The 19,237-nt window shown below is 48.1% G+C and overlaps 2 protein-coding genes across 2 annotated transcripts; both read left to right on the top strand.

The window, feature by feature from the left end:
- Positions 1-1,873: 1,873 nt before the first annotated feature.
- Positions 1,874-4,901, top strand: LOC311123893 (uncharacterized protein). The gene is made up of 2 exons (XM_084198109.1): positions 1,874-3,095; positions 3,227-4,901. The coding sequence occupies exon 2, from the start codon at positions 3,539-3,541 to the stop codon at positions 4,163-4,165; it is 627 nt and encodes a 208-aa protein (XP_084054235.1). The 5' UTR covers positions 1,874-3,095; positions 3,227-3,538; the 3' UTR covers positions 4,166-4,901.
- Positions 4,902-15,564: 10,663 nt separating this feature from the next.
- On the top strand, positions 15,565-18,592 carry LOC311123894 (uncharacterized protein). Its single transcript, XM_084198110.1, has 2 exons — positions 15,565-16,786; positions 16,918-18,592. The coding sequence occupies exon 2, from the start codon at positions 17,230-17,232 to the stop codon at positions 17,854-17,856; it is 627 nt and encodes a 208-aa protein (XP_084054236.1). The 5' UTR covers positions 15,565-16,786; positions 16,918-17,229; the 3' UTR covers positions 17,857-18,592.
- The last annotated feature ends 645 nt before the right edge of the window (positions 18,593-19,237 follow it).

Raw genomic sequence — 19,237 nt, forward strand, 5'->3', positions numbered from 1 at the left:
AGAGTAGCTGCTGCCTTGGCAGGAACTAATGGGGATCCTAATAAACCCCAGGAAGAGTAGCTGCTGCCTTGGTAGGAACTAATGGGGATCCTAATAAACCCCAGGAAGAGTAGCTGCTGCCTTGGCAGGAACTAATGGGGATCCATAATAAACCCCAGGAAGAGTAGCTGCTGCCTTGGCAGGAACTAATGGGGATCCATAATAAACCCCAGGAAGAGTAGCTGCTGCCTTGGCAGGAACTAATGGGGATCCTTAATAAACCCCAGGAAGAGTAGCTGCTGCCTTGGCAGGAACTAATGGGGATCCATAATAAACCCCAGGAAGAGTAGCTGCTGCCTTGGCAGGAACTAATGGGGATCCATAAGAAACCCCAGGAAGAGTAGCTGCTGCCTTGGCAGGAACTAATGGGGATCCATAATAAACCCCAGGAAGAGTAGCTGCTGCCTTAGCAGGAACTAATGGGAATCCTTAATAAATAATAAATAAATAAATACAAATAAAGGTTCTGTCCTACTAAAGGTAGACCAACACAATGCTTTGCCTGTTTTACTAAAGGTAGACTAACACAATGCTTTGCCTGTTTTACTAAAGGTAGACCAACACAATGCTTTGCCTGTTTTACTAAAGGTAGACCAACACAATGCTTTGCCTGTCCTACTAAAGGTAGACCAACACAATGCTTTGCCTGTTTTACTAAAGGTAGACTAACACAATGCTTTGCCTGTTTTACTAAAGGTAGACTAACACAATGCTTTGCCTGTTTTACTAAAGGTAGACTAACACAATGCTTTGCCTGTTTTACTAAAGGTAGACTAACACAATGCTTTGCCTGTTTTACTAAAGGTAGACCAACACAATGCTTTGCCTGTTTTACTAAAGGTAGACCAACACAATGCTTTGCCTGTTTTACTAAAGGTAGACTAACACAATGCTTTGCCTGTTTTACTAAAGGTAGACCAACATAATGCTTTGCCTGTTTTAATAAAGGTAGACCAACACAATGCTTTGCCTGTTTTACTAAAAGGTAGACTAACACAATGCTTTGCCTGTTTTACTAAAGGTAGACCAACACAATGCTTTGCCTGTTTTACTAAAGGTAGACCAACACAATGCTTTGCCTGTTTTACTAAAGGTAGACTAACACAATGCTTTGCCTGTTTTACTAAAGGTAGACTAACACAATGCTTTGCCTGTTTTACTAAAGGTAGACCAACACAATGCTTTGCCTGTTTTACTAAAGGTAGACCAACACAATGCTTTGCCTGTTTTACTAAAGGTAGACTAAAACAATGCTTTGCCTGTTTTACTAAAGGTAGACCAACACAATGCTTTGCCTGTTTTACTAAAGGTAGACCAACACAATGCTTTGCCTGTTTTACTAAAGGTAGACTAACACAATGCTTTGCCTGTTTTACTAAAGGTAGACTAAAACAATGCTTTGCCTGTTTTACTAAAGGTAGACCAACACAATGCTTTGCCTGTTTTACTAAAGGTAGCCTAACACAATGCTTTGCCTGTTTTACTAAAAGGTAGACTAACACAATGCTTTGCCTGTTTTACTAAAGGTAGACCAACACAATGCTTTGCCTGTTTTACTAAAGGTAGCCTAACACAATGCTTTGCCTGTTTTACTAAAAGGTAGACTAACACAATGCTTTGCCTGTTTTACTAAAAGGTAGACTAACACAATGCTTTGCCTGTTTTACTAAAGGTAGACTAACACAATGCTTTGCCTGTTTTACTAAAGGTAGACCATGTAACACTCTGGCTCTATGGACGTTTATTTTGAGCCAGGGTTGTTCATGTTTCTTTTGGGTGTATTTCATTTGGTGGTGTTGGGTAGGGGTGAGTTTCATTTGTTTGTGTTTTGGTAATTTGGTTAATGACTCCCAATCGGAGGTAACGAGTGTCAGCTGTTCGGCTCGTTATCTCTGATTGGGAGCCATATATATTCTGTGTGTTTTCACCTTGTGGTTGTGGGTTATTGTTTCTTTGTAGCTGTTTAGTCGTATTTCAGTTTAGAACTTCACGTATCGTTATTTTGTTGTTTTCTTCGTGGTTGCTTTAATTAATAAAGTTATCATGTTCACTCGCAACGCTGCGCATTGGTCCAATCCTTCAGACGATCGTGACAGAATAACCCACCACAAGAGGACCAAGCGGCGTAACAAGCGGCAACAGGACCTACCTACGCAGGATGTATGGACGCCTCCTAAGGATTTTTGGACTTGGGAGGAGATTCGGGCTGGAAAGGGTCCTTGGGCACAACCGGAGGAAGATCACCGCCCTCGTGAAGAGCTGGAGGCAGCTGCAGCCGAGAGGAGGTGGTATGAGGAGGAATATCACCGCCCTCGTGAAGAGCTGGAGGCAGCTGCAGCCGAGAGGAGGTGGTACGAAGAGGAAGCGCGGAGTCAAGGCTGGAAGCCCGTGGTTACTCCCCAAAAATTTTTTGGGGGGGGGCACATGGCTTGGGCGCCTGGGCAGCAGGAGGCTGCCACAGGTAGAGCTGGAGAGAAGGCTATCGGATTACGGGAGCCATTGGCGAGTAGAGGGAGGGAAGTTGTTGTGGCACGGCATGAGAGACTGAAGTGTGTTCCCAGTCTGGTCCGGTCCGTTCTTGATCCCCAGTTAAGGCCAGTGGTGGGTGTTCCCGGTACGGGCCGGTCTGTTCCTACTCCACGCACCAGGTCCACGATGTGCGTCGCCAGCCGGCCAGAGTCTGCCGTCTGCCCTAGGGCATCTGAACTGCCCGTCTGCCAAGCGCTGCATAAGCCGCCCGTCTGTACTGAGCTTGCAAAGCCGTCCGTCTGCCATGAGCCTGCAGAGCCGTCCGCCAGACAGAATCAGACACCTGCTATGGAATCAGCAGGAGCCGACGCAGCCCATACTAGACTGGAAGCTCAGGTTCGGAACCAGAAAGAGCAGATCCTGCAGATGGGAGCCGCCCTGCTGGAGGTGATGACTGCTATCCGAGGCTGGGGTCCGCCTCCACCGCCAGCCTCCCAGCCAGCACCATCAGCCAGCCATGAGCAGCCAGATCTGTCAGCCAGCCATGAGCAGCCAGACCCGTCAGCCAGCCATGAGCAGCCAGATCCGTCAGCCAGCCATGATCAGCCAGACCCGTCAGCCAGCCATGAGCAGCCAGACCCGTCAGCCAGCCATGAGCAGCCAGATCCGTCAGCCAGCCATGAGCAGCCAGATCCGTTAGCCAGCCATGAGCAGCCAGACCCGTCAGCCAGCCATGAGCAGCCAGATCCGTCAGCCAGCCATGAGCAGCCAGATCCGTCAGCCAGCCATGAGCAGCCAGATCCGTCAGCCAGCCATGAGCAGCCAGATCCGTCAGCCAGCCATGAGCAGCCAGATCCGTCAGCCAGCCATGAGCAGCCAGATCCGTCAGCCAGCCATGAGCAGCCAGATCCGTCAGCCAGCCATGAGCAGCCAGACCCGTCAGCCAGCCATGAGCAGCCAGATCCGTCAGCCAGCCATGAGCAGCCAGATCCGTCAGCCAGCCATGAGCAGCCAGATCCGTTAGCCAGCCATGAGCAGCCAGACCCGTCAGCCAGCCATGAGCAGCCAGATCCGTCAGCCAGCCATGAGCAGCCAGATCCGTCAGCCAGCCATGAGCAGCCAGACCCGTCAGCCAGCCAGGATCCGCCAGAGCTGGCCAGCCAGGATCCGCCAGAGCCGGTCAGCCCGGATCCGCCAGAGCCGTCCCGCCAGGATCCGCCAGAGCCGTCCAGCCAGGATCAGCCAGAGCCGGCCAGCCAGGATCCGCCAGAGCCGGTCAGCCCGGATCCGCCAGAGCCGTCCCGCCAGGATCCGCCAGAGCCGTCCAGCCAGGATCAGCCAGAGCCGGCCAGCCAGGATCCGCCAGAGCCGGTCAGCCCGGATCCGCCAGAGCCGTCCAGCCAGGATCCGCCAGAGCCGGCCCGCCAGGATCCGCCAGAGCCGTCCCGCCAGGATCCGCCAGAGCCGTCCAGCCTGGATCCGCCAGAGCCGTCCCGCCAGGATCCGCCAGAGACGTCCCGCCAGGATCCGCCAGAGCCGTCCCGCCAGGATCCGCCAGAGCCAGCCAGCCAGGATCCGCCATCTAGTCAGGTGCTGCCCCTTAGCCCGGTGCTGCCCTTTAGCCCGGTGCTGCCCCTTAGTCCGGTGCTGCCCCTGAGTCCGGTGCCGCCCCTTAGCCCGGTGCTGCCCCGTAGTCCGGTACTGCCCCTTAGTCCGGTGCTGCCCCTTAGTCCGGTGCTGCCCTTTAGCCCGGTGCTGCCCCGTAGTCCGGTGCTGCCCCTTATCCCGGTGCTGCCCCTTATCCCGGTGCTGCCCCTTATCCCGGTGCTGCCCCTTAGGCCGATGCTGCCCCTTAGTCCGGGGTTGCCCCTTAGTCCAGGTGGGGTTAGGTGGAGGGTGGTCATTGGGAGGAGGCTACCGAAGCAGGTTGTGACTGTGGTGGGGTGGGGATCACGACCGGGGCCAGAGCCACCACCATGGACAGACGCCCACCCAGACCCTCCCCTAGTCCTGATGTTGGTGCGCCCGGAGTTCGCACCTTTAGGGGGGGGTACTGTAACACTCTGGCTCTATGGACGTTTATTTTGAGCCAGGGTTGTTCATGTTTCTTTTGGGTGTATTTCATTTGGTGGTGTTGGGTAGGGGTGAGTTTCATTTGTTTGTGTTTTGGTAATTTGGTTAATGACTCCCAATCGGAGGTAACGAGTGTCAGCTGTTCGGCTCGTTATCTCTGATTGGGAGCCATATATATTCTGTGTGTTTTCACCTTGTGGTTGTGGGTTATTGTTTCTTTGTAGCTGTTTAGTCGTATTTCAGTTTAGAACTTCACGTATCGTTATTTTGTTGTTTTCTTCGTGGTTGCTTTAATTAATAAAGTTATCATGTTCACTCGCAACGCTGCGCATTGGTCCAATCCTTCAGACGATCGTGACAGACCAACACAATGCTTTGCCTGTTTTACTAAAGGTAGCCTGTACCCTAACCCTAACGGTAGACTAACAATGGAAACTTGGAACCCTGATGACCTAGTATGATGTCATCACGTTCAGTTCATCACCTCAGAATCATTGGATCATGAGAATGTTACCTTGACATGTTGAGAGACGTGTTCGTCGTACTTGTCTTGGTTTTTGAAGCCTCTTTTTATTTTTCTGCTGGAAACAAAAACATTTGAACCATTACAGTCAAATCAGTCTCCCAATTGGAGTGTTACACTGTAAGACAGGGCTGGACAACTGATGGGAGCGGGGGCCACAAAGAAACACAACTCATCATGAGGGGCTATAGAGGGTCTGTGTAGCTACATCCATACACCCCCACACACCTTGCGAGCAAAACATTTTAGCGGCCCCCTCATGACAGGAGAAAAAAAATTACATTTTAAAGTTCATTTCCTGCAATTCTGCACATTTTGCCCTGGGGCGGAGAGAATTCTGCAATTTTTCACTAATTTCATGCAATTCTATTCATTTTGCGATAGGGTGGAGGCGAATGCTTGCAGTTTTTAATATGATAACTGATGATCAATGGGCCCCACCCTGGTCGGAAATTCAACCATGCTTACTACAAGTTTAAATAGCTGGCCGCTAGACTGACCATGTAGCTGACATGGCCTAATTGAGTGATGCTTATGCACATGGCCTAATTGAGTGATGCTTATGCACATGGCCTAATTGAGTGACGCTTATGCACATGGCCTAATTGAGTGACGCTTATGCACATGGCCTAATTGAGTGACGCTTATGCACATGGCCTAATTGAGTGACGCTTATGCACATGGCCTAATTGAGTGATGCTTATGCACATGGCCTAATTGAGTGATGCTTATGCACATGGCCTAATTGAGTGATGCTTATGCACATGGGCTAATTGATGCTTTTGCACAACCACATTCATTTTACAAGCAGGCCGCCAGTTGCCCCTCCATCCCTGATCTAAGAGAAAAGACCTTCCATCTTCATGATTATTATTATTATTATTTGGGGGTTGCTTATATCTGTCCTGTCACAGTGTGTAATGGACTGTGTCTTTCTGCATATCCCAGCGCCCCCTGAGAGACCTGCAGGGAGTCGCCATTTTAGAGTGCCCTTGGGGCAATTAGGGTTTAACCTCGAGGCTACAGTGAGGATAAAAAGTATTTGATCCCCTGCTGATTTTGTACGTTTGCCCACTGACAAAGACATGATCAGTCTATAATTTTATTGGTAGGTTTATTTGAACAGTGAGAGACAGAATAACAACAACAAAATTCAGAAAAACGCATGTCAAAAATGTTATAAATTGATTCGCATTTTAATGAGGGAAATAAGTATTTGACCCCCTCTCAATCAGAAAGACTCCTGGCTCCCAGGTGTCTTTTATACAGTTAACGAGCTGAGATTAGGAGCACACTCTTAAAGGGAGTGCTCCTAATCTCAGTTTGTTACCTGTATAAAAGACACCTGTCCACAGAAGCAATCAATCAATCAGATTCCAAACTCTCCTCCATGGCCAAGACCAAAGAGCTCTGCAAAGATGTCAGGGACAAGATTGTAGACCTATACAAGGCTGGAATGGGCTACAAGACCATCGCCAAGCAGCTTGGTGAGACGGTGACAACAGTTGGTGCGATTATTCACAAATGGAAGAAACACAAAAGACCTGTCAATCTCCCTCGGCCTGGGGCTCCATGCAGGATCTCACCTCGTGGAGTTGCAATGATCATGAGAACGGTGAGGAATCAGGCCAGAACTACACAGGAGGATCTTGTCAATGATCTCAAGGCAGCTGGGACCATAGTCACCAAGAAAACAATTGGTAACCCACTACGCCGTGAAGGACTGAAATCCTGTAGCGCCCGCAAGGTCCCCCTGCTCAAGAAAGCACATATACAGGCCCGTCTGAAGTTTGCCAATGAACATCTGAATGATTCAGAGGAGAACTGGGTAAAAGTGTTGTGTTCAGATGAGACCAAAATCGAGCTCTTTGGCATCAACTCAACTCACCGTGTTTGGAGGAGGAGGAATGCTGCCTATGACCCCAAGAACACCATCCCCGCCGTCAAACATGGAGGTGGAAACATTATGCTTTGGGGGTGTTTTTCTGCTAAGGGGACAGGACAACTTCACCGCATCAATGGGACGATGGACGGGGACACCTACCATCAAATCTTGAGTGAGAACCTCCTTCCCTCAGCCAGGGCATTGAAAATGGGTCGTGGATGGGTATTCCAGCCTGACAACGACCCAAAACACACGGCCAAGGCAACAAAGGAGTGGCTCAAGAAGAAGCACATTAAGGTCCTGGAGTGGCCTAGCCAGTCTCCAGACCTTAATCCCATAGAAAATCTGTGGAGGGAGCTGAAGGTTCGAGTTGCCAAACATCAGGCTCGAAACCTTAATGACTTGGAGAAGATCTGCAAAGAGGAGTGGGACAAAATCCCTCCTGAGATGTGTGCAAACCTGGTGGCCAACTACAAGAAACATCTGACCTCTGATTGCCAACAAGGGTTTTGCCACCAAGTACTAAGTCATGTTTTGCAGAGGGGTCAAATACTTATTTCCCTCATTAAAATGCAAATCAATGTATAACATTTTTTACATGCATTTTTCTGGATTTTTGTTGTTATTCAGTCTCTCACTGTTCAAATAAACATACATTTAAAATGATAGACTGATCATGTCTTTGTCAGTGGGCAAATGTACAAAATCAGCAGGGGATCAATTACTTTTTTCCCCTCACTGTACCTGCCGCCCCATCTTCCTGTTTATGTTGTATGTACAGGTAACTGCCCAAATAAAGGAAACAGCAACATACAATGTCTTAAAGGGAAATGTCACCACTTCATATTCATCATCTGCAGCAACACCCCAACATGTGAAAATTGAGCATTTCTATGTTTTGTAGTAAAACAGAGGAAGATAAGTGTTTCCAATGACATCATCATTAATAGACAATTAGTAGGCAAGGCCTCATAATTGGTTAAAATCAAAACGATGTACACCGATGTCGTCATTGGAAACACCCATCTTCCTCAATCTGTTTTACTAAAAAAACATAGAAAACGCACCATTTTCTCATTGTTGGTGTTGGGGTGGTGCTGGAGATGATGAATATGAAGTAACATTTTTCCATTCCCTTTAATTGGGCGTTGGGCCACCAGCGGCCAGAACTGCTTCAAGGCACCTTGGGACAGATTCTACAAGTGTCTGGAACTCTGTTGGAGGGAGGCGACACCATTGTTCCATGAGAAACTCCATAGTTTGGTGTTTTGTTGATGGAAAACAAAATGGATGTGGGTACGAAGACCCACGAGCCACTGGGACTGCCCTCTAAGCTCATCACTAAGCTAAGGATCCTGGGACTAAACACCTCCCTCTGCAACTGGATCCTGGACTTCCTGACGGGCCGCCCCCAGGTGGTAAGGGTAGGTAACAACACATCTGCCACACTGATCCTCAACACGGGGGCCCCTCAGGGGTGCGTGCTCAGTCCCCTCCTGTACTCTCTGTTCACCCATGACTGCATGGCCAGGCACGACTCCAACACCATCATTAAGTTTGCCGACGACACAACAGTGGTAGGCCTGATCACCGACAACGATGAGACAGCCTATAGGGAGGAGGTCAGAGATCTGGCCGTGTGGTGCCAGGACAACAACCTCTCCCTCAACGTGACCAAGACAAAGGAGATGATTGTGGACTACAGGAAAAAAAAGAGGACTGAGCACGCCCCCATTCTCATCGACGGGGCTGTAGTGGAACAGGTTGAGAGCTTCAAGTTCCTTGGTGTCCACATCACCAACGAACTATCATGTTCCAAACACACCAAGACAGTCGTGAAGAGGGCACGACAAAGCCTATTCCCCCTCAGGAGACTAAAAAGATTTGGCATGGGTCCTCAGATCCTCAAGAAATTCTACAGCTGCACCATCGAGAGCATCCTGACTGGTTGCATCACCGCCTGGTATGGCAACTGCTTGGCCTCTGACCGCAAGGCACTACAGAGGGTAGTGCCTACAGCCCAGTACATCACTGGGGCAAAGCTTCCTGCCATCCAGGACCTCTATACCAGGCGGTGTCAGAGGAAGGCCCTCAAAATTGTCAAAGACTCCAGCCACCCTAGTCATAGACTGTTCTCTCTGCTACCGCACGGCAAGCGGTACCCGAGTGCCAAGTCTAGGTCCAAAAGACTTCTCAACAGCTTCTACCCCCAAGCCATAAGACTCCTGAACAGCTAATCATGCCTACCCGGACTATTTGCACTGCCCCCCCACCCCTTCTTTTTATGCTGCTACTCTGTTAATTATTTATGCATAGTCACTTTAACTCTACCCACATGTACATATTACTTCAACTACCTCAACTAGCCGGTGACCCCGCACATTGACTCTGCACCGGTACCCCCCTGTATATATAGCCTCCCTACTGTCACTTTATTTTACTTCTGCTCTTTTTTTCTCAACACTTTTCTTGTTGTTTTATTCTACTTTTTTATTAAAAATAAATGCACTGTTGGTTAAGGGCTGTAAGTAAGCATTTCACTGTAATGTCTGCACCTGTTGTATTCGGCGGATGTGGCCAATACAATTTGATTTGATTTGAACAACAAATGTGCACCTTGAGTGACAGGGGGCGGGGCGAGGTCTGTGTGGAAGCTGCATGGAGAGAGATGACTCAAGTAGCTAAGTAAACTATAAAAATGGATGTTACCCACAGCGTATCACATTTAACAAACCAAACATTCAAATACCGTTCTAGAAGGTAAAGTAAAAACCCAAACCGGTCCGTGCATCAATACCGGTATATGGTAAAATACGGTATACCGCCCAGCCCCATACTGTGGAGCCCCGAGCACCCGCCAACATGGCTGGTAAAACAGACAACTTAGTATTGCCTAAATCTACTCACATTTGGCAGGTGTTAATTTTAGGCCCTGATCCTGGTGGTAACAGAACATGGTTCATATGAACAGAATCAGATCTAATCCAAAAGGAGTCATTTCAAGAGAAATGTAGGAAACCAAAGCATTGCCAGATGAGTGACTGGATCTTACAGCAAAGCTTCACCATGTTTAAAAACATCAACTACAGTACTGACCTGCGCCGCTCCTCTCTCCATTTAGAGATCTCCTCTTCAGTGTCCAGCTGGATTCTCTTTGCTCCTGGGGCATTGTTCTATAGGAGATGGTGCAGGAGGAGTTAGGGTAATGTATGTTTTATACAGGAGGAGTTAGGTGGAGGAGTCAGGGTAATGTATGTTTCTATACAGGAGGAGTTAGGTTAATGTATGTTTTATACAGGAGGAGTCAGGTTAATGTATGTTTCTATACAGGAGGAGTCAGGGTAATGTATGTTTCTATACAGGAGGAGTTAGGTTAATGTATGTTTTATACAGGAGGAAGAGGGGGGTCTATGGTCTAGGTTCATTATGACTATACAGATGAAGAGGGGGTCTATGGTCTAGGTTCATTATGACTCTGTACAGATGAAGAGGGGGTCTATGGTCTAGGTTCATTATGACTCTACACAGATGAAGAGGGGGTCTATGGTCTAGGTTCATTATGACTCTATACAGATGAAGAGGGGGTCTATGGTCTAGGTTCATTATGACTCTATACAGATGAAGAGGGGGTCTGTGGTCTAGGTTCATTATGACTCTATACAGATGAAGAGGGGGTCAGGTTAGGGTTAATGGGGGTTGGGGTTAATGGGGGTTAGGGTTAATGGGGGTTACTACTTACATTCTTCCAGTGAATGTTGACCAGCTTCTCATGAGCAGTGAAGCTGCAGTCTTCAACCGAGCACTAGAGGGTTAGGGTTAGGCTTTACCTGTTTAACTAACAGAAGGCTTTACCTGTTTAACTAACAGAAGGCTTTACCTGTTTAACTAACAGAAGGCTTTACCTGTTTAACTAACAGAAGGCTTTACCTGTTTAACTAACAGAAGGCTTTGCCTGTTTAACTAACAGAAGGCTTTACCTGTTTAACTAACAGAAGGCTTTACCTGTTTAACTAACAGAAGGCTTTACCTGTTTAACTAACAGAAGGCTTTACCTGTTTAACTAACAGAAGGCTTTACCTGTTTAACTAACAGAAGGCTTTGCCTGTTTAACTAACAGAAGGCTTTACCTGTTTAACTAACAGAAGGCTTTACCTGTTTAACTAACAGAAGGCTTTACCTGTTTAACTAACAAGAAGGCTTTACCTGTTTAACTAACAGAAGGCTTTACCTGTTTAACTAACAGAAGGCTTTACCTGTTTAACTAACAGAAGGCTTTGCCTGTTTAACTAACAGAAGGCTTTACTTGTTTAACTAACAGAAGGCTTTGCCTGTTTAACTAACAGAAGGCTTTACCTGTTTAACTAACAGAAGGCTTTGCCTGTTTAACTAACAGAAGGCTTTGCCTGTTTAACTAACAGAAGGCTTTACCTGTTTAACTAACAGAAGGCTTTACCTGTTTAACTAACAGAAGGCTTTACCTGTTTAACTAAACGAAGGCTTTACCTGTTTAACTAACAAGAAGGCTTTACCAGTTTAACTAACAGAAGGCTTTACCTGTTTAACTAACAGAAGGCTTTACCTGTTTAACTAACAGAAGGCTTTGCCTGTTTAACTAACAGAAGGCTTTACCTGTTTAACTAACAGAAGGCTTTACCTGTTTAACTAACAGAAGGCTTTACCTGTTTAACTAACAGAAGGCTTTGCCTGTTTAACTAACAGAAGGCTTTACCTGTTTAACTAACAGAAGGCTTTGCCTGTTTAACTAACAGAAGGCTTTACCTGTTTAACTAACAGAAGGCTTTACCTGTTTAACTAACAGAAGGCTTTACCTGTTTAACTAACAGAAGGCTTTACCTGTTTAACTAACAGAAGGCTTTACCTGTTTAACTAACAGAAGGCTTTACCTGTTTAACTAACAGAAGGCTTTACCTGTTTAACTAACAGAAGGCTTTACCTGTTTAACTAACAGAAGGCTTTACCTGTTTAACTAACAGAAGGCTTTACCTGTTTAACTAACAGAAGGCTTTACCTGTTTAACTAACAGAAGGCTTTACCTGTTTAACTAACAGAAGGCTTTACCAGTTTAACTAACAGAAGGCTTTACCTGTTTAACTAACAGAAGGCTTTACCTGTTTAACTAACAGAAGGCTTTACCTGTTTAACTAACAGAAGGCTTTACCTGTTTAACTAACAGAAGGCTTTACCTGTTTAACTAACAGAAGGCTTTACCTGTTTAACTAACAGAAGGCTTTACCTGTTTAACTAACAGAAGGCTTTACCTGTTTAAGTAACAGAAGGCTTTACCTGTTTAACTAACAGAAGGCTTTACCTGTTTAACTAACAGAAGGCTTTACCTGTTTAACTAACAGAAGGCTTTACCTGTTTAACTAACAGAAGGCTTTACCTGTTTAACTAACAGAAGGCTTTACCTGTTTAACTAACAGAAGGCTTTACCTGTTTAACTAACAGAAGGCTTTACCTGTTTAACTAACAGAAGGCTTTACCTGTTTAACTAACAGAAGGCTTTGCCTGTTTAACTAAAGGTAAGCTAACAATGCTTTGCCTGTGGAAGAGAGATTGACTTCATCACTAATTGTATTTGTAAGAAATGTTGGCAAGCTGAATGCACCGAGCTGTCTGTTTAAACTACTAGCACACAGCTTGGACACCCATGCATACCCCACAAGACATGCCACCAGAGGTCTCTTCACAGTCCCCAAGTACAGAACAGACTATGGGAGGCGCACAGTACTACATAGAGCCATGACTACATGGAACTCTATTCCACATCAGGTAACTGATGCAAGCAGTAGAATCAGATTTTAAAAAACAGATAGAAATACACCTTATGGAACAGCGGAGACTGTGAAGAGGCACAGACACACAGACAGACACGCACTCTACACACACGTACACATGGATGATGTATTGTAAATATGTGATAGTGGAGTAGTGGCCTGAGGGAACACACTAAATGTATTGGGTAAAGTGTTATGAAATGTAATGTCATGTAATATTTGAAATTATAACTGCCTTAATGTTGCTGGACCCCAGGAAGAGTAGCTGCTGCCTTGGTAGGAACTAATGGGGATCCATAATAAACCCCAGGAAGAGTAGCTGCTGCCTTGGCAGGAACTAATGGAGATCCATAATAAACCCCAGGAAGAGTAGCTGCTGCCTTGGCAGGAACTAATGGGGATCCATAATAAACCCCAGGAAGAGTAGCTGCTGCCTTGGCAGGAACTAATGGAGATCCATAATAAACCCCAGGAAGAGTAGCTGCTGCCTTGGCAGGAACTAATGGGGATCCATAATAAACCCCAGGAAGAGTAGCTGCTGCCTTGGCAGGAACTAATGGGGATCCATAATAAACCCCAGGAAGAGTAGCTGCTGCCTTGGCAGGAACTAATGGGGATCCATAATAAACCCCAGGAAGAGTAGCTGCTGCCTTGGCAGGAACTAATGGGGATCCATAATAAACCCCAGGAAGAGTAGCTGCTGCCTTGGCAGGAACTAATGGGGATCCTAATAAACCCCAGGAAGAGTAGCTGCTGCCTTGGTAGGAACTAATGGGGATCATAATAAACCCCAGGAAGAGTAGCTGCTGCCTTGGCAGGAACTAATGGGGATCCATAATAAACCCCAGGAAGAGTAGCTGCTGCCTTGGCAGGAACTAATGGGGATCCATAATAAACCCCAGGAAGAGTAGCTGCTGCCTTGGCAGGAACTAATGGGGATCCTAATAAACCCCAGGAAGAGTAGCTGCTGCCTTGGTAGGAACTAATGGGGATCCTAATAAACCCCAGGAAGAGTAGCTGCTGCCTTGGCAGGAACTAATGGGGATCCATAATAAACCCCAGGAAGAGTAGCTGCTGCCTTGGCAGGAACTAATGGGGATCCATAATAAACCCCAGGAAGAGTAGCTGCTGCCTTGGCAGGAACTAATGGGGATCCTTAATAAACCCCAGGAAGAGTAGCTGCTGCCTTGGCAGGAACTAATGGGGATCCATAATAAACCCCAGGAAGAGTAGCTGCTGCCTTGGCAGGAACTAATGGGGATCCATAAGAAACCCCAGGAAGAGTAGCTGCTGCCTTGGCAGGAACTAATGGGGATCCATAATAAACCCCAGGAAGAGTAGCTGCTGCCTTAGCAGGAACTAATGGGAATCCTTAATAAATAATAAATAAATAAATACAAATAAAGGTTCTGTCCTACTAAAGGTAGACCAACACAATGCTTTGCCTGTTTTACTAAAGGTAGACTAACACAATGCTTTGCCTGTTTTACTAAAGGTAGACCAACACAATGCTTTGCCTGTTTTACTAAAGGTAGACCAACACAATGCTTTGCCTGTCCTACTAAAGGTAGACCAACACAATGCTTTGCCTGTTTTACTAAAGGTAGACTAACACAATGCTTTGCCTGTTTTACTAAAGGTAGACTAACACAATGCTTTGCCTGTTTTACTAAAGGTAGACTAACACAATGCTTTGCCTGTTTTACTAAAGGTAGACTAACACAATGCTTTGCCTGTTTTACTAAAGGTAGACCAACACAATGCTTTGCCTGTTTTACTAAAGGTAGACCAACACAATGCTTTGCCTGTTTTACTAAAGGTAGACTAACACAATGCTTTGCCTGTTTTACTAAAGGTAGACCAACATAATGCTTTGCCTGTTTTAATAAAGGTAGACCAACACAATGCTTTGCCTGTTTTACTAAAAGGTAGACTAACACAATGCTTTGCCTGTTTTACTAAAGGTAGACCAACACAATGCTTTGCCTGTTTTACTAAAGGTAGACCAACACAATGCTTTGCCTGTTTTACTAAAGGTAGACTAACACAATGCTTTGCCTGTTTTACTAAAGGTAGACTAACACAATGCTTTGCCTGTTTTACTAAAGGTAGACCAACACAATGCTTTGCCTGTTTTACTAAAGGTAGACCAACACAATGCTTTGCCTGTTTTACTAAAGGTAGACTAAAACAATGCTTTGCCTGTTTTACTAAAGGTAGACCAACACAATGCTTTGCCTGTTTTACTAAAGGTAGACCAACACAATGCTTTGCCTGTTTTACTAAAGGTAGACTAACACAATGCTTTGCCTGTTTTACTAAAGGTAGACTAAAACAATGCTTTGCCTGTTTTACTAAAGGTAGACCAACACAATGCTTTGCCTGTTTTACTAAAGGTAGCCTAACACAATGCTTTGCCTGTTTTACTAAAAGGTAGACTAACACAATGCTTTGCCTGTTTTACTAAAGGTAGACCAACACAATGCTTTGCCTGTTTTACTAAAGGTAGCCTAACACAATGCTTTGCCTGTTTTACTAAAAGGTAGACTAACACAATGCTTTGCCTGTTTTACTAAAAGGTAGACTAACACAATGCTTTGCCTGTTTTACTAAAGGTAGACTAACACAATGCTTTGCCTGTTTTACTAAAGGTAGACCATGTAACACTCTGGCTCTATGGACGTTTATTTTGAGCCAGGGTTGTTCATGTTTCTTTTGGGTGTATTTCATTTGGTGGTGTTGGGTAGGGGTGAGTTTCATTTGTTTGTGTTTTGGTAATTTGGTTAATGACTCCCAATCGGAGGTAACGAGTGTCAGCTGTTCGGCTCGTTATCTCTGATTGGGAGCCATATATATTCTGTGTGTTTTCACCTTGTGGTTGTGGGTTATTGTTTCTTTGTAGCTGTTTAGTCGTATTTCAGTTTAGAACTTCACGTATCGTTATTTTGTTGTTTTCTTCGTGGTTGCTTTAATTAATAAAGTTATCATGTTCACTCGCAACGCTGCGCATTGGTCCAATCCTTCAGACGATCGTGACAGAATAACCCACCACAAGAGGACCAAGCGGCGTAACAAGCGGCAACAGGACCTACCTACGCAGGATGTATGGACGCCTCCTAAGGATTTTTGGACTTGGGAGGAGATTCGGGCTGGAAAGGGTCCTTGGGCACAACCGGAGGAAGATCACCGCCCTCGTGAAGAGCTGGAGGCAGCTGCAGCCGAGAGGAGGTGGTATGAGGAGGAATATCACCGCCCTCGTGAAGAGCTGGAGGCAGCTGCAGCCGAGAGGAGGTGGTACGAAGAGGAAGCGCGGAGTCAAGGCTGGAAGCCCGTGGTTACTCCCCAAAAATTTTTTGGGGGGGGGCACATGGCTTGGGCGCCTGGGCAGCAGGAGGCTGCCACAGGTAGAGCTGGAGAGAAGGCTATCGGATTACGGGAGCCATTGGCGAGTAGAGGGAGGGAAGTTGTTGTGGCACGGCATGAGAGACTGAAGTGTGTTCCCAGTCTGGTCCGGTCCGTTCTTGATCCCCAGTTAAGGCCAGTGGTGGGTGTTCCCGGTACGGGCCGGTCTGTTCCTACTCCACGCACCAGGTCCACGATGTGCGTCGCCAGCCGGCCAGAGTCTGCCGTCTGCCCTAGGGCATCTGAACTGCCCGTCTGCCAAGCGCTGCATAAGCCGCCCGTCTGTACTGAGCTTGCAAAGCCGTCCGTCTGCCATGAGCCTGCAGAGCCGTCCGCCAGACAGAATCAGACACCTGCTATGGAATCAGCAGGAGCCGACGCAGCCCATACTAGACTGGAAGCTCAGGTTCGGAACCAGAAAGAGCAGATCCTGCAGATGGGAGCCGCCCTGCTGGAGGTGATGACTGCTATCCGAGGCTGGGGTCCGCCTCCACCGCCAGCCTCCCAGCCAGCACCATCAGCCAGCCATGAGCAGCCAGATCTGTCAGCCAGCCATGAGCAGCCAGACCCGTCAGCCAGCCATGAGCAGCCAGATCCGTCAGCCAGCCATGATCAGCCAGACCCGTCAGCCAGCCATGAGCAGCCAGACCCGTCAGCCAGCCATGAGCAGCCAGATCCGTCAGCCAGCCATGAGCAGCCAGATCCGTTAGCCAGCCATGAGCAGCCAGACCCGTCAGCCAGCCATGAGCAGCCAGATCCGTCAGCCAGCCATGAGCAGCCAGATCCGTCAGCCAGCCATGAGCAGCCAGATCCGTCAGCCAGCCATGAGCAGCCAGATCCGTCAGCCAGCCATGAGCAGCCAGATCCGTCAGCCAGCCATGAGCAGCCAGATCCGTCAGCCAGCCATGAGCAGCCAGATCCGTCAGCCAGCCATGAGCAGCCAGACCCGTCAGCCAGCCATGAGCAGCCAGATCCGTCAGCCAGCCATGAGCAGCCAGATCCGTCAGCCAGCCATGAGCAGCCAGATCCGTTAGCCAGCCATGAGCAGCCAGACCCGTCAGCCAGCCATGAGCAGCCAGATCCGTCAGCCAGCCATGAGCAGCCAGATCCGTCAGCCAGCCATGAGCAGCCAGACCCGTCAGCCAGCCAGGATCCGCCAGAGCTGGCCAGCCAGGATCCGCCAGAGCCGGTCAGCCCGGATCCGCCAGAGCCGTCCCGCCAGGATCCGCCAGAGCCGTCCAGCCAGGATCAGCCAGAGCCGGCCAGCCAGGATCCGCCAGAGCCGGTCAGCCCGGATCCGCCAGAGCCGTCCCGCCAGGATCCGCCAGAGCCGTCCAGCCAGGATCAGCCAGAGCCGGCCAGCCAGGATCCGCCAGAGCCGGTCAGCCCGGATCCGCCAGAGCCGTCCAGCCAGGATCCGCCAGAGCCGGCCCGCCAGGATCCGCCAGAGCCGTCCCGCCAGGATCCGCCAGAGCCGTCCAGCCTGGATCCGCCAGAGCCGTCCCGCCAGGATCCGCCAGAGACGTCCCGCCAGGATCCGCCAGAGCCGTCCCGCCAGGATCCGCCAGAGCCAGCCAGCCAGGATCCGCCATCTAGTCAGGTGCTGCCCCTTAGCCCGGTGCTGCCCTTTAGCCCGGTGCTGCCCCTTAGTCCGGTGCTGCCCCTGAGTCCGGTGCCGCCCCTTAGCCCGGTGCTGCCCCGTAGTCCGGTACTGCCCCTTAGTCCGGTGCTGCCCCTTAGTCCGGTGCTGCCCTTTAGCCCGGTGCTGCCCCGTAGTCCGGTGCTGCCCCTTATCCCGGTGCTGCCCCTTATCCCGGTGCTGCCCCTTATCCCGGTGCTGCCCCTTAGGCCGATGCTGCCCCTTAGTCCGGGGTTGCCCCTTAGTCCAGGTGGGGTTAGGTGGAGGGTGGTCATTGGGAGGAGGCTACCGAAGCAGGTTGTGACTGTGGTGGGGTGGGGATCACGACCGGGGCCAGAGCCACCACCATGGACAGACGCCCACCCAGACCCTCCCCTAGTCCTGATGTTGGTGCGCCCGGAGTTCGCACCTTTAGGGGGGGGTACTGTAACACTCTGGCTCTATGGACGTTTATTTTGAGCCAGGGTTGTTCATGTTTCTTTTGGGTGTATTTCATTTGGTGGTGTTGGGTAGGGGTGAGTTTCATTTGTTTGTGTTTTGGTAATTTGGTTAATGACTCCCAATCGGAGGTAACGAGTGTCAGCTGTTCGGCTCGTTATCTCTGATTGGGAGCCATATATATTCTGTGTGTTTTCACCTTGTGGTTGTGGGTTATTGTTTCTTTGTAGCTGTTTAGTCGTATTTCAGTTTAGAACTTCACGTATCGTTATTTTGTTGTTTTCTTCGTGGTTGCTTTAATTAATAAAGTTATCATGTTCACTCGCAACGCTGCGCATTGGTCCAATCCTTCAGACGATCGTGACAGACCAACACAATGCTTTGCCTGTTTTACTAAAGGTAGCCTGTACCCTAACCCTAACGGTAGACTAACAATGGAAACTTGGAACCCTGATGACCTAGTATGATGTCATCACGTTCAGTTCATCACCTCAGAATCATTGGATCATGAGAATGTTACCTTGACATGTTGAGAGACGTGTTCGTCGTACTTGTCTTGGTTTTTGAAGCCTCTTTTTATTTTTCTGCTGGAAACAAAAACATTTGAACCATTACAGTCAAATCAGTCTCCCAATTGGAGTGTTACACTGTAAGACAGGGCTGGACAACTGATGGGAGCGGGGGCCACAAAGAAACACAACTCATCATGAGGGGCTATAGAGGGTCTGTGTAGCTACATCCATACACCCCCACACACCTTGCGAGCAAAACATTTTAGCGGCCCCCTCATGACAGGAGAAAAAAAATTACATTTTAAAGTTCATTTCCTGCAATTCTGCACATTTTGCCCTGGGGCGGAGAGAATTCTGCAATTTTTCACTAATTTCATGCAATTCTATTCATTTTGCGATAGGGTGGAGGCGAATGCTTGCAGTTTTTAATATGATAACTGATGATCAATGGGCCCCACC

This window comes from Coregonus lavaretus (genome assembly GCF_964263955.1).
Source record: "Coregonus lavaretus genome assembly, contig: HAP1_SCAFFOLD_509, whole genome shotgun sequence".
NCBI lineage: Eukaryota > Metazoa > Chordata > Actinopteri > Salmoniformes > Salmonidae > Coregonus > Coregonus lavaretus.

What these genes read in the sequence shown, in the direction of transcription:
- LOC311123893 (XM_084198109.1), top strand. Translation starts at nt 3,539, where the DNA reads ATGAGCAGCCAGACCCGTCAGCCAGCCATGAGCAGCCAGATCCGTCAG.
- LOC311123894 (XM_084198110.1), top strand. Translation starts at nt 17,230, where the DNA reads ATGAGCAGCCAGACCCGTCAGCCAGCCATGAGCAGCCAGATCCGTCAG.